Source organism: Ailuropoda melanoleuca, chromosome 17, assembly GCF_002007445.2.
Source record: "Ailuropoda melanoleuca isolate Jingjing chromosome 17, ASM200744v2, whole genome shotgun sequence".
Lineage (NCBI taxonomy): Eukaryota > Metazoa > Chordata > Mammalia > Carnivora > Ursidae > Ailuropoda > Ailuropoda melanoleuca.
The window spans coordinates 10,742,540-10,757,187 of record NC_048234.1 but is presented as its reverse complement, the minus strand read 5'-3'; the positions used below and the strand labels follow the sequence as shown (position 1 = coordinate 10,757,187).

Sequence of the window (14,648 nt, the reverse complement as noted above, 5' to 3'; positions counted from 1 at the left end):
TTTATTTGACAGAGAGAGAGACAGCCAGCGAGAGAGGGAACACAAGCAGGGGCAGTGGGAGAGGAAGAAGCAGGCCTCCAGCGGAGAAGCCTGATGTGGGGCTCGATCCCATAACGCCAGGATCACGCCCTGAGCCGAAGGCAGACGCTTAACGACTGCGCCACCCAGGTGCCCCTTAGCTTCTTAATTCCTAAAATACACCTTTATTTATTCATTTTCCTGTTAATGACCATTTCAGTTTTATTTCCTAGTTTTCATTATCACAAACAATGATGTGATCAACATTCTAGTACATGTCTTCCTATGTATATATGTAAGAATTTCTCTAGTATTAAACTATTCAATTCCTTTGTCCTTTACTTATTTGTAGAAATTCCATACATATTCTGGATACTAATCCTTTGTGTTGCAAATAACTTACCGGTATTTTATTGTATGGAAGCTTTAAATTCTAATGTAGCCAAATTTACATTATGTGGATTGTATTTTCTTATGTCTTATTGTTTAAGATATCCTTTCCTAGCCCATGATCAGATTTTTTCCCCTGTATTTTCTTCCATATGATTTCAAGTTTTGCTTTTTAAAATTCTGGGCTCTTATCTACCTGGAATTTATGTTTGTCAGATATTGGGAAACTACAGCCCATGGACTAAATCAAGCCTATCCCTAGTTTTTTATTAATAAAGTTTTAGTTTAGCACAGCCATGTCCATTTGTTAACACACTATCTATGGCTACAAGGACACCATCTTGTCTTTTACAGAAAGTTTGCTGACCCCTGATATATATGATAGGAGATAGAAAATTTTATTTGGTTTTTGTTTTTCCTATTTGTTTTTTTTTTTTTTTTTGCCAGAGGGATAGCAAACATCATTTACTGATTAGTCCCACATTTCCCAATTGAACAGGAACTCTTTATCTACCAAGTTCCCATACATACATGGCTCTGTTTCTGGGCATTTAATTACCTAACCATATAATCAGCCTTTGGCAGGGCCAAGTCCTCTACCTTACTCTCTTTCGAAACTCTCTGCCCTAATAATTATTAGGTCAACTTGTCCTGATCCTAAAACCCCCACGGGAATTTTTAAAGTAGAACTGACTGAGTGATTAATTTGGGAGAGAGTTCACAGCTTTCTGGTATTAAGTCTTTCTATCCATGAACACAATATATCTATTTATTTGGGTCTCCTTTGACATCAAATTAGGTTTTGTAAACTCCATAAAGATTTTAGTCTTTTGTTTTTACTGACATACAGCGGTACAACTGAGTTTTAAATACTTACATATAAACACATGTATTTTAAAAACCCAGCCGAACTCTTTCATGAGTTCTAATAGTATGTGTGTAGATTTTTAGTTTTTTAATATATGCAATCATGTTATCTGGGACTAATGATTCCTTTGTTCCCCTTCCCTCCCAATACTTAAATTTCCCTTCTTTTTTGTTTTGTGTATGTGCTATTGTGAAGACTATAGTAGCTTTCTTTTTGTCTAATATCCCTTTTCCCATCCTTTTGCTTTTAACCTTCTCATGATCTTTTTTATATTAAACAGTATACAGGAGGAATCTAGTCTTTTCACTGGGACAGCCCATTTCTGTTTAATGTGGATTACTGCTCTTGATGTCTAAAGAATATCCTTCTTAAAACTTTAACTATGACTATGAATATTTTGCTTTATGTGAGACTGATATTAGGTACAAAGCAGTTCAGAGTTTTATCTTCCTACTACCCTGTTCATCTTATAATAATATAGTGACCTTTCTAGCCCTCATAATGTTTTGTGCTTTCAAGTATGTCATCTGCCACACAGCTTTCTTTTGGGTAACATTTGTCTGCTATATCCTTCCATCCAGTTATTTTCAATTTCTCTATGTCCTTATGTTTTGGTTGTGTTCTCAGTAGTTTACGGCTGGATCTTGGTTTATTATCTAGCCTGACTTTTTGTCTTTTAGCTATAGTCTTTTGCTAGAATTTAGTCTATTTACATTTATTGTGACCACTGATCTATTTAGGTTTATTTCAGCTACCTAACTTTGTACTGCTGACTATGCTTTTTCTTGTTTCTGTATTTCTTTTTATTATGAAACATCTAAAACAAAGACAATACTAGAATTTGAGTGACACTCAGGTTTATCAAATCTTAACATTATGCTATATTTGCTTCTGAAAAATTTTCAAAAGAAATAAGACATGCATGTGCAACTTAAGTCTCTCCCTGATCTTATTCCACCTTCTCCCTAGGAAATAATTTCATGAATTGAGTATTTATTGTTTCCACCCACATTTTTACTCTGTAATATATTTCTGTATCTGTAAACAACATATAGCATTGATTGAAGGTTTTTAAACTTTATACAAGTGGTCCTACCAATTGCCATTTACAACAGCAATGTACCCTAATCAAATCTTGGTATAGTCAGGCTTTAATCCCATTCTTCAGGACTTCTCAAGAACTTTACTTGCACAAGTAACACCTCTCTCTTCTGTATCGTTTTCTCCCTCTCTACCAGATCATTCCTATCAGCATAGAAACATATTCTAGCATCTTCTATCTTAAAAAAAAAAAAAACAAAAAAACCCCCTTAGCCCAAGAGCCCCTTTCAGTTCCTTTTCACTGCAGTTTTTTGAAAAGGGTGTTTTTAATTTTACTCTTGTTACTTTCCACACTTCACATTCTCCCTCCAACCCATTCCACCGATACCACTCTCAAAGTCATCAGTTACTTCCACATTATCAAACTGAGTAGTTATTTCTATCTGGATCTTGCAAGTGACATTCAACACAATACTCCGTTCTTTTTGAAACATTATCTTGGGGCGCCTGGGTGGCTCAGTCGTTAAGTGTCTGCCTTCGGCTCAGGGCGTGATCCCAGAGTCCTGGGATCAAGCCCTGCATCGGGCTCCCTGCTCCTTTGGGAGCCTGCTTCTTCCTCTCCTACTCCCCTTGCTTGTGTTCCCTCTCTCGCTGGCTGTTTCTCTCTCTGTCAAACAAATAAATAAAATCTTTAAAAAAGAAAGAAAGAAAGATTATCTTCTCTTACCTTCCATGATATTACACTCCTATATAACTGACATTTTATTTTTGATTCTCCTTCGTCAATTGCTCATGTCCTCTATTTAACTTCTTTTAATTTTTTTAAAAGATTTTATTTATTCAATTGAGAGAGTGAGAGAGAACAGAGACATCATAAGCAGGGGGAGAGGCAGAGGAAGAGGGAGCTGCAGAATCCCTGTCGAGCCAAGAGCCTGACATGGGGTTTGATCCCTGGACCCAGAGATCATGACCTGAGCTGAAGGCAGACACCCAACCATTTGAGCCACCCAGGTAGCCCTCAATTTAACTTCTAAAAGCCGGCTTAACTCCAAAGCTCTCACCTAGGCTCCATTCTTGTGTATAGTATGGCAGGAAATGCTACCTGGCCACAGAACTCATTTTTCTCTTTCTAGTAAGAGGGTTATAGTTTAGTAGCTAGTTACTAGATGGCTAGTTACTCTACATTTCTCAGAAGATTTTGCAGTTATCTATGACCATATGACTAAGTTCTCACCAAGAGAATATGAACAGAAATGATTATGTGCCGTTTTCTGGCCAAAGCTTCTCTTTCCTCCTTAGCATGGGTCAGAGGACTGAGGACAGACACAAAGGGCTATGACCCAGCTTTGACAAAATAGACCACATCCTAACGGAAAGAAGTGTAACAAGATGAGAGGAAAGTAATCTCTGAATGTTAAGCAAAGCCACCAAGTGAACTTGGACCATTACACTCAAGAGGGTAATAAAAAATATCTATCTTGTTTGAGCCATTACACTTCAGTGTATCTTTGTTGTAACAGCCTTAGCCTTCCAACGTAACTAATTGACATATTTTATGTATTCTCTAGGTGATCTCATCTAGTCCCATGTCATTAACCATCAGTTATTCAAAATATATATTTTTTAAAGATTTATATATTTGACAGAGAGAAAGGAAGCACAAGCAGGGGGAGTGGCAGGCAGAGGGAGAGGGAGAAGCAGGCTCCCTGCTGAGCAAGGAGCCCAATAGAGGGCTCGATCCCAGGAGTCTGGGATCATAAACCTGAGCTGAAGGCAGTGGCTTAACCAACTGAGCCACCCAGATGCCCCTGCAAAATATGTCTAAAGCCAGAACCAGATCTCACCTTCTGACCTCTTTCCAGAACTACAGACTCATACATCCCACTGTCTCCCCGATGTATCCACATGGATGTCAATGATCACGAACTCAAAATTGCCAAAAGACAGTTTTCAATTCTTCCTGCCCCAAGCTCTAAGCCCAAGGCTTTCCCAGTTTTTCTTTACTCCAATCACTTATTCAAGTTATGGTATTTCCATCTCCAAAACATATCCCAAACCCAGTAAGTTCTAGCCTTCTTCAAGTTCCTTAAACACACCCAGCTATTCCTGCCTCAGGACCTTTGTACTTTCAGTTCTCTCTGGCTAGAATGCAGTTCCTTTGATCTTTTGTGAGGCTGGCTCTTTCCCCTCATTCAGATCTCAAACTAAATACCATCTTGTCAGACAAGCCTTCCCTTAATAGCTAAACAAATATTGTCGTCTTGTGATCTACTCCCACATCAGTTTAAATTCCCTGCTCAGCACTTTTTACTAGTGGATAGTTTTTTGTTTTTACTCACTTATTCAACAAATATTTACTAAATTCCTAACTATATCCAGGCACTGACCTAGACACGGGGATACAGCTGTGAACAAAATCAGCTTCCATCTTAATAAAATACATAGAAAAGCAGATGCTGATAAATGCTGTAGAGAAAGTAAGCAAGATAGGAATGCAGGGGCTGGAATGTTAAAAGCAGGATGGACAGAGAAAGCCTCACCAAGATGCCAAGTGATCAAAAACCTGAAGGAGATGAGAGAACAAAATAGTAGGTGTCTGTAGGAAGAGGTTTCCAGGCAGAGAGAAAAAATAAGTGCAAAGGCCCTGAGGGGGGGAATATATTTGACAACAAAGAGGCCAATATAAATGGAACAGTGATGGAAAAGGAGAGCAGCAGATGAACACAGAGAGGAAATGGGAACTAGATTTAAGGAGGGCCATGCACAGGAAGCTACTGGAGGAATCTGAACAGAGAGATGTGGCATAGTGCATTTTGAAAATATACCACAGGGGTCAAGGATGGAAGAATGGAAACCAAATTGAAGCCTACAGCAAAATAATTTTCTCTATTTCCTTTTTGTCTTTAAAGATTTTATTTATTTGAGAGAGTGAGCGAGTGAGTGAGCAAGCAAGGAGAGGGAGAGAGAGTATCCCAAGCAGGTTCCACACTCAGCACGGAGCTCAATGTAGGGCTCAGTCTCAAAACCGTGAGATCATGACGTGAGCCAAAATCAAGAGTGGGACGCTCAACCAACTAAGCCACCCAGGCACCCCTGCTTTCTCTACTTTCATAAAACCAGCTTCCTCTTAACATTTAAGCTGAGATTTTAATGACATCCTCTCGGAGGACTTCCTTAACTGCCCAATCTAAACAAAGATGACCACCTAGAGCAGGGAGTTAATAATCAGGGATGGTAAGAAAAGGCTGAATTTGGTTACGTTCTGGGGTAGACTTAGCAGATTTGCTTATGTAGATATACAGCAGGAGAGAAAGAGAGGTTCAAGAAGGTACTAAACTTTTAGCCTGAGCAATTAAAAGACCAGAAATGCAATTTACAAGTGAGAAAAAAAATCTGGAGTTAAATTTTAGATATAGTAAGTGAAAGATCCATCTGTTAGTCTATTATTTCCATTAATAGATACAACTATATCTATTAGGTAGAGGTACAAAGTGGACCAACAGTTGGGTATACCATTCCTAATTCAGGGGAGAGAATTCAAGCTGGAGATGTAAATTCAGGAGTCATCAGCATATAGGTGGTATTTAAAAATGGTATTTAAAGACTGGATGGGATCCCTAAGCAGAAGCATCTCCAGCTTCTCCTCTTGCCACATTCAGTCTGCAAAAAGCATCTACAATGATCTTTTTATAACATAAAATCAAGTCATTCCTCTTTAAAAATTTTAAGGGGCACCTGGGTGGCTCCATGCGTTAAGTGTCTGACTCTTGATTTCAACTCAGGTCATGATCTCAGGGTCATGAGATTGAGCCACGCGGCGGCTCCATGCTGAGCATGTAGCCTGCTTAAGATTCTCTGCCCCCCCCGCCCCCCCCCATGCTCTTTCAAAAGAAAAAAGAAAAGAAAATTTAAATAGTGCCTCTGCATTTGGAATAAAACCTAACTATGGCCTACAAAGCTCTGAATCTTGTCTACCTAAGGCCAAATCACAGTGCCCTGCCTTCCTTTCTTGAAGGGCACCAAAAACTCTTTTTTTTTTTTTTAAAGATTTTATTTATTTATTCGACAGAGATAGAGACAGCCAGCGAGAGAGAGAACACAAGCAGGGGGAGTGGGAGAGGAAGAAGCAGGCTCATAGCGGAGGAGCCTGATGTGGGGCTCGATCCCATAACGCTGGGATCACGCCCTGAGCCGAAGGCAAACGCCCAACCGCTGTGCCACCCAGGCGCCCCCAAAAACTCTTTCTTGACTCACAACCTTTGAACATGCTCTTCTCTAGCCTCTGTTACCTCCTACTGATCCCTCAGCTCTAAGTTTCAAGGTCACCTGCTGAGGCCTTTCTCTAACATCAAACCAAAATATGCTTCTCCTGTCATGGTATCTCTGTCATAACATGTTATCAATTTGTAAATACACACAGATACTGAAAGAGAGATTTATTGTCTGTCTGCCCCAGCAGACAATAAGTTCCATAGGTGCAGGGACTTTGTCTTGTTCAGTGCTTAATTATGAGGGCCTAACACAGTGCCTGCCAAGCAGCAGACATTCAAAGGTATTTGTTGAACAGAAACAACAGTCTATTATGCAACATGCAATCTGCCTCATTATACATAGAATGCTTTCTTTCCCCTTAAGAAAAAAAAAACCAACTACTTCAACACTGTCAAATTAGAGCTATAAACTACAAGGTACATTATCAACAAAAGTTCCTTGTACCATTTTACAGGTGTCCTTCATTCAGCAGTACTTTCATTCATTCATCAGTTTCATTCACTCACCCCATGACATCAGTTACTAAAACTCTGCATGTACTTAAAAGGAATTCTTCAATTCATATCTGAATGGGGTCTTGGAATCATCTAATTCTCGGCTGAGAGAGGAGAAAAAAGTGGGTTAACACTTTTCTATCCCGGGTGACAGTAGCAGAGCAGTCATGTGAACCCAAGTCCCTGATATGGTTTAGCGTGTTTTTTTTTCGTTTTTCTCTGATACCTTTTCTCTTAAATAACAAGAACTGAAAGAACTACTATCATCCAAAAGACCTACACTTGTTCATTCTGGATATATATTTTTAATGCAACACACCAACTTTATCCAGGATCAAAATTAAGCTGCCTCTACTTAAAAACTGGGCAGCTGTTACAATTGAAAATCAGAAATACAAGTAGTTTACAAAGTGAGCGTTCCAACAGTCAACTTGCTAAGTCATCAAAAGAAGTCTTCATTAGGGAACTTTTAGCAATAAGGAATGTTATTTTAGGAACTGCAGGATCCCCCTCCCCACCCCCCCAAAAAAGGGGAAACTAGAAAACAGCACTAGTTGAAGAAAACAGCTTTTTCACGTGTTGCTTTTAGACATAAAACCCTCAATATTCTGAAAAGTCGGAGACTTCCGTAACACGGTACTAAAGGAATTTCCTTTTTCTTGATCCACAGTTGAGACACACACGCACACAAACGCGAAAACTGTTTTTGCGCAAACAGGCATTAACTTGTACGGGCTTCGGCAAACACTTTTGGACCAGCGAGACAATTCGCCTCTGACCTCGCGCGAGGAGGCCACCTTCTCCCTCCCTGCAGAGTCCGGGAGCAAAGCAAGGCACGCAGGGGGCGTCTGCGCGGAGGCCGAGGGCCTCGCCGCCACCCGGGAGGAAGCCCGTGCAGGCCCACCTGCCCCACCGCCGCCCCTGAGGCCCGGCCTGGCTCCCTGCCGGAGCCCCCTCTGCTACCTTTCCGCCGGAAGAAGGACATGGCGGGGCCCGGGTCGGGGCGGAGGGCGCGGGGGGACTGTCGCGGGGAGGGCCCGGCTCCCCTCATTCAGCAACCGGCCCGGACTTCCGGGTCCGCAGCGGCCGCCGCACTAGCCTGAAAAGAAACCCTTCTTCCGGGTGTGGGCCCCACCACCTCCTCGAGAAGCCCAGGCAGCTCCTGCCGCCATATTATCAACAAGCCGCCCGCCCGGAGTTCCGGTCCTTCCCCGCGCGAGGCTTCACGGGAGGCCGCACCGCCGGCCCCGCCCCCCATCCCCGCCTCCTTTCGTGGGTGCGGGGGCAAGCGCCCGGCCCGCCCATGTGACCCTGCGCGCGTGCGGCCTGTGCCCTTTCCCAGGTCCCGTGTCGTTTCCCCGGGTGGAGAGATACAGATGGCATCCCCGCAAAACTGACTCTCCCGGAGCCGGAGCCCTCCCCACCCCACCCCACCCCCGGACCCCGAACCTTGGACCCTGGACCCCGGACCCTGGACCCCGGAGCTGGATGGCGCGGCGTCTCAGGGCTGGGGCGCCCGGCCGTGGGCACTCAGCGTGCCCTTGTACACAAGGCGAGGCCAGCACTGCCACGCTCCGGCTTAGCCCCTCCTGTTTCTCCGTCCCAGTTAGGCTGAAAGGCGCTGTCCGGCCACAGCACTGCCAGGCCCTGCTGTCCCAGGCGAGCGGAACCCCCCCCCCCCCCCCCCGCCACCCTTCCCCGGTCGCGCGGGTACCAGGAGGTCAAGGTTCCTCAAAGGGGGAAGCGGAGGCATAATCCGCTTTATGCGGCTCCCCTGGCTCCTCAATCACAGTGACCTCGGCAGTAAAAAAAGGAGAAGTGGGCTTATTTTCAGAACCAAATTCCTGCGAATGCTCAAGTTGGAAAGGGACGGTAACATAAAGGCATCGCCAGTAATTACAAGGCAAACTGGTGAATTATCCTTCAAGCTTTGTTCAAATGCCTTTTTTCCAGTGAATCTTCTGGCCCTCCATCCATCCCTAAAGCAGAGCGAAACAAGTCTTCCCCCCACTCCTTGTCCCTCGCCGCTTGGCGAGTGCGCTCCTTGGGTAATAATCGTAGCCTTTTGTGTGCTCCTTTAGGGAAGGAGTCTGGAAGACAGCACTCAATAAATGTTCGCTGAGGGTTTCTTTTGTTTTTGTATTTGTAATCAGTGAAGTCCATCATGTGACGGTTGGGGAAACGGGACCAGTACAACTTGTCCAAGATTATGAAATGCCAGTGTTGAGACTATAACTAGAACCCGGGGTCTTTTCACCATATAATTAGAGCAACTTAATAGGTTTGATTTGGCCCCGGGCAGGTAAGGTAGTCACAGCTGATACTTATTTCATAAGTTTTTTATGCAGTTACTGTGCCAAACCCTCCAGATTAATAATAGTCCTTGGGTCAATCTTGGAAAACTAGGCACAGAAAAACATCTTGCCCAAGGTCACAAGCTAGCTAGGGATGAACCCTGGATTTCAAACTTAGAGAGTGTCCTCCAAAGCCAAAGATCGGACCTCTTGCTGCCTGGGTAAAGTGTGGACCGGCAGAAGAAAGAGAGACTGGCCGAAGCTCTGGGTGCCTTAGTGTATCCTTGACCTGAGTTGGTGCTGAGAGTGGATGTGTGTTCAACTCCTGCGGGCCTCCGCAGAAGCTGCAAGGGAATTTGGACAGTGTCCTCCAGCGATCGGAGGGGCTGTTGGAAACCAGCCTGCACGTAGGAGGACCACTCTGCTGTCTGTGGCCCATAAAACCAAAGCTCTCGCCCTTGGCTCCCCGGAGGTGGAGATGGGCTGAAGTCAAGGAGGAGCGCGGCTGAGGTGCCGTGGGTATAAGGGAGTAAGGGGGATCTAGCAGAAGTATAAACACAGGGCATCCACGCACTTGGCAAGAAAGCACAGTGCCCTTCTCTCTTTCCCTTCACCCCAGGAGTCCAATCCCTTGGCAGGGCCTTTTTGTATTTGTTGATTGGTTAGTTGCCTGGGACAGAAGGGGGAGTGCAAGAAATCTCCTGAATATCACTGAACAGGAGCACTGCCAAGGAATATGGGGGGGGGGGGAGTGCTCTAATCCCTTTCTCATTTTCTGTAACTAAGCATACAACCAATATAAAAGCAGGGTCCTACCCTGCCTTCCATTGTGATTACTGCTCTTGAGCCCCTCCTAGCAGAAATTCTGAAGCGGCCTTTAATGCTCCAGGCAGCAGAGTATGTATCCTCAGTCACGTAGTAATACCTGTTATTATTTCTTAAGTACTTCTGGGCTCTCAGTGTACTAAGTGCTTTATAATCACAATCTCACTTCATCCTTTACTTTCTCCCCCCAAAAGACCCCATGAGATGGTTAATATCATTGCCCCCAATTTACAGATGTTGACCTTGAGGCTCAGAGTAACTTACCCAGGGAGCGCAAGGCTAGTAAGGGGTAGAGACAAGATTTTGACCACTGTCAGTCTGACTCCAAGCTATTTGCTTATACTACTCGCTCCTGTCTTTCTCTCCACCTCCCGCTACTACCTATTCAGCTGATGTTCCAGCATGGGGTGTCTGTTTATTGGGCAAATACAAGGCGATGAGTGATATCTAGCAGTGCAGATGCCTTCTGAGTCATCACCCGTTAAAGTGTTTATACGCTTAGGGAAGCTTTAAGTGTACTATAATACCATTTAATCTGTAGGAATTTGATGATCCACAGATGAATAAAGCTAAAATAAAACAAGAATATAAAAATAAGCAAGAGTATTCCATTCAGCTGAATACCCACTTGTGGCAAACTGGATATTCTGCATTGCATTTCTAAATTAATTAGTTAAAGCCACTTTAATTTACACATAAAACAAATTTTCACCAGAAGGAATTCCTTTATTATACTCCTAATTTTTAAAAAGATTTTATTTATTTATTTTTGAGAGAGAAAGTGCACAAGCCGGGGTGGGAAAGGGGCAGAAGGAGAAGCAGACTCCCAGCTGAGCGGGGAGCCCAATGCGGACTCTATCCCAGGGCCTTGGGGTCATGAGCTGAGCCAAAGGCAAACGCTTGACTGAGCCACCCAGGCACCCATTATATTCCTGATTTTAAGGGAGTTCTCACAGTCTGTTTTTTTTTTTAAGATTTATTTATTAATTTTAGGGGGGAAGGGGCAAAGGGAGAGAGGGAGAGAGTCTCAAGCAGACCGCACACTGACTGCCAAGCCGGACGTGGGGCTCAATCTCACGACCCACGAGATCACGACCTGAGCGAAACCAGGGGTCAGACGCTTAACTGACTAGTTAAGCCACCCAGGTGGCCCCCTCACAGTCTTTTTATACCAGTTATATCAATTACAACAAATCAGTGTGGTAAAATCAGCAAGGTAATCATCACAAAGCCAGTGAATAAAATTAAAGTCCTATGACAAACACTTTTTACAAATTTAATGAAGAATTCTGTAACAAACCTTCTGACAGATTTGATTGTCTATATCCAGCATTTGTAACATCGAGGAAATTATTCAAATAAATCTTTTGACACTATAAGGAAAAAAAGCTCCCTGTACCTTATTAGTAAGCAGATTAAAAACAAACTCAGATTTATGACAAGACTCAGAATGTGTATTGATGTAACTTAAAATTCTCATCAACTCTCAAAGACTAATTCTTAAAAGAGTGTTTTACATTCTCAAAAGCATTTGCATCCATAGCCTTGTAAAATTTATCCCTAAAAAAAATGGTGGCCTCTGAGTTTAGTTTTAATGAAAGCTAAATCAAAGCAATTTGGGCTCAGTGTAATTTATTTCTTCTGTAGTCTCTAATCATGCCAGATAAATGGGAGTTTAGTGCACATTTTTCCCATCAAAGGAACCAGAAACAAGTAGGAGATAGGACAATAATTTCAGAGACTTCCTTATATACACCCCTGGAGCATAACATCCTTGATCTTCTCTGGAGGTAAGACTATGACACATAACTATTCTCAAATATTTCCTCCCAGGTGGTCTACAAGCATGTACCTCCCAGCCTCTAGAACTATAAACGCAGTTCTCACTGGAGGTGGGGTTGTGGAAATCCACTTGTCTTTCAGCTGCCCAAGACACACTTCTGTCCAGAAGTCCCCTTAAACCATTTCTTGTCATGCTAGACTTGTTGGCCTTTTCCTTCAGTCTTATGGTTCCTTTGGCCTTTGGAGGTCCTCTTGCATATACCCCCTCTCATGAAACAACTTCTAATAACAGTAAAGCAGGTCATTTAGACTAGCCACCTGCTGCAGAATATGGAAAAAGGAAAACTAAAACCAAGAACTGCAAGACAGTGAGGAGACGAGAAGGTAATGATGAATTATCAGATGAAGAGAGGAAAGAAAGACCAAATCTAGTAAATTAAGTCCCGCATTTGGGGCCTCTTTTCTGGGAGCTTCCCTGTTCAGGGAAAAGAGACTGAGAAGCTAGCTGAGTGATGCTTTTGAGAACGTCACAGACATTAGGACAAAAGTGGGAGTCCCAGGGATGCTTTGGGCCAGGATTCTGAAAAAGCTACATCAGAAGTAAACCAGCCCTTAGCAGGGCTTGCAACCCAGCTTCAAGTCATCTGTGTGACTTAGGGAATCTTAACCCCCAGCAGTACATCAAGAAAATCCCAATTTGTGGTGCCCCGGGTGCCTGATGGAAGCAAATGAAAATCCACACGGAATAAGATAATACCACCCAAGGTCTCAAATTATTTCCACAAGCGGTTGTTCAAACATAATGTCTGGCACACAATCACAGATATCAGGTGCATGAGGAGATAAGGCGCTGGGAACAAGGACCAAGAAAAATGATAAGCGATAGAAATAGTGACACAGGAGCTCCAGATAGTGTAATTATTGATCATAGGTTTGAACATAATTATGCTTGTTATGATCAAGGATATAAAAAAGAACATTGGGGGCCGCCTGGGTGGTACAGCGGTTAGGTGTCTGCCTTCGGCTCAGGGTGTGATCCCGGCGTTATGGGATCAAGCCCCACATCAGACTCCTCTGCTGTGAGCCTGCTTCTTCCTCTCCCACTCCCCCTGCTTGTGTTCCCTCTCTCGCTGGCTGTCTCTGTCAAATAAATAAATAAAATCTTTAAAAAAAAAAAAAAGAACATTGGAAATTTGGGCAGAGAACTGGAAATTATATAGATGAAAAAGAAGCAACTAGAAATTCTAGAACTGAAAAACAAAATGATTGAAACTAAGAACTAAATTGATGGATCTGTAATCAGAGTTGTAATAGAGAGAATTTGTAAAACGGAAGATAGGTCAGAAGAAAATATCCAGAATGAAGCGTGTGGTGAACATAAGAGACATGGAGAAGAATACAGCGAGAAGGTCTATCACATGCTTGATCAGAGTGCCAGAAGGGGAGAAGAGGGAGGATGTAGCAGAGAAAATATTTGAAACATTAGTAGCTGACAATTTTCCTGAAGTGAAGACAGAAACCAGCCTACCAATTCAAAAATCGCTGTGAGGGGCTCCTGGGTGGCTCAGTCGGTTAAGTGTCCTACTCATGATTTCAGCTCAGGTCATGATCTCAGGGTCGTGAGATCCAGGCCCTCATTGAGCTCCACACTGGGCATGGAGCCTGCTTAAGATTCTCTCTCTCCCTCTCCCTCTGCCGCTCCCCTCCACTGCTGCTTGCACTCTCTCTCTCTAAAGAAAAAAGAATCACTATGAACTCCAAATGAAAGGAAATACACATCTAGACTATTATAATGAAACTTTGGGAAATAAAAAACAAAAAAAATACTATTTTTTTAAAGATTTTATTTATTTATTAGAGAGAGAATGTGTGTGCATGAGTGAGGGGGGGTAGAGGGAGAAGCAGACTCCATGCTGAGTAGGGGGCCTAATGTGGGACTTGATCCCAGGACCCTGAGATCATGACCTGAGCCAAAGGCAGATGCTTAACCTATTGAGCCACCCAGTTGCCCAACAAAAAATTTTTAAAAATAGCTGGGGGTTTGGGGCGCCTGGGTGGCTCAGTCAGTTGGGGATCTGCCTTCAGCTCAGATCATGATCCCAGGGTCCTGGGACCGAGCTCCACATTGGGCTCCCCCCATCATCGGGGAGTCTGCTCTCCCTCTGACCCACCCCCCTTCTCGTGCTCTGGTGTGCTTTCAAATAAATAAATAAATAAATAAATAATCTTAAAAAAAATAGCTTGGTGGTGCCTGGGTGGCTCAGTCAGTTAAGTGTCTACCTTTGGCTCAGGTCATGATCTCAGGGTGCTGGGATCGAGCCCTGTGTCAGGCTCTCTGCTCAGTCTGCTTTTCCCTCTCCCTCTCTCCCTCCCCCCGCCCCTGGCTTGCACGCACTCTCTCTCTCTCAAATAAATGAATAAATAAAATCTTAAAAAAAAATACCTGGGGGTTGGGGAAACAGATTACCTTCAAAGGAGTGACACTTAGGGATCTGGTATTTTCAACAGCTTACGGTGGAAGCCAGATGACTATGGAATTAAATCTTCAATGTGCTGGAAAAAGTAACTAGCAACCTGGAAGCCTATACCCATATATTTCAAAGATGACACAAAATAAGACATTTTCAGATGAAAACAGAAAACAAAATGTCACTAGCAGACCTG

At 43.3% G+C, this 14,648-nt stretch overlaps 1 protein-coding gene across 5 annotated transcripts in view; it reads right to left on the bottom strand.

Annotated features, from left to right (window-relative positions):
• The window catches only part of AKAP10 (A-kinase anchoring protein 10), an 86,860-nt gene extending 78,582 nt beyond the window's left edge, over positions 1-8,278 (bottom strand). For 3 of the 5 annotated variants that reach the window (XR_004621832.1, XR_004621833.1, XM_011227025.2), the window contains exon 1: positions 8,047-8,278. Coding sequence is in view for 2 of the 5 variants with exons in the window: in XM_011227025.2 (XP_011225327.2) it covers positions 8,047-8,134 (88 nt within the window). In the remaining 3 variants the exon portion in view is untranslated. Of the gene's footprint in view, positions 1-7,095; positions 7,188-8,046 lie in introns of all 5 variants that reach the window. The other 2 variants (XM_034647419.1, XM_019801387.2) reach the window with 2 other exon arrangements.
• Positions 8,279-14,648: the final 6,370 nt, after the last annotated feature.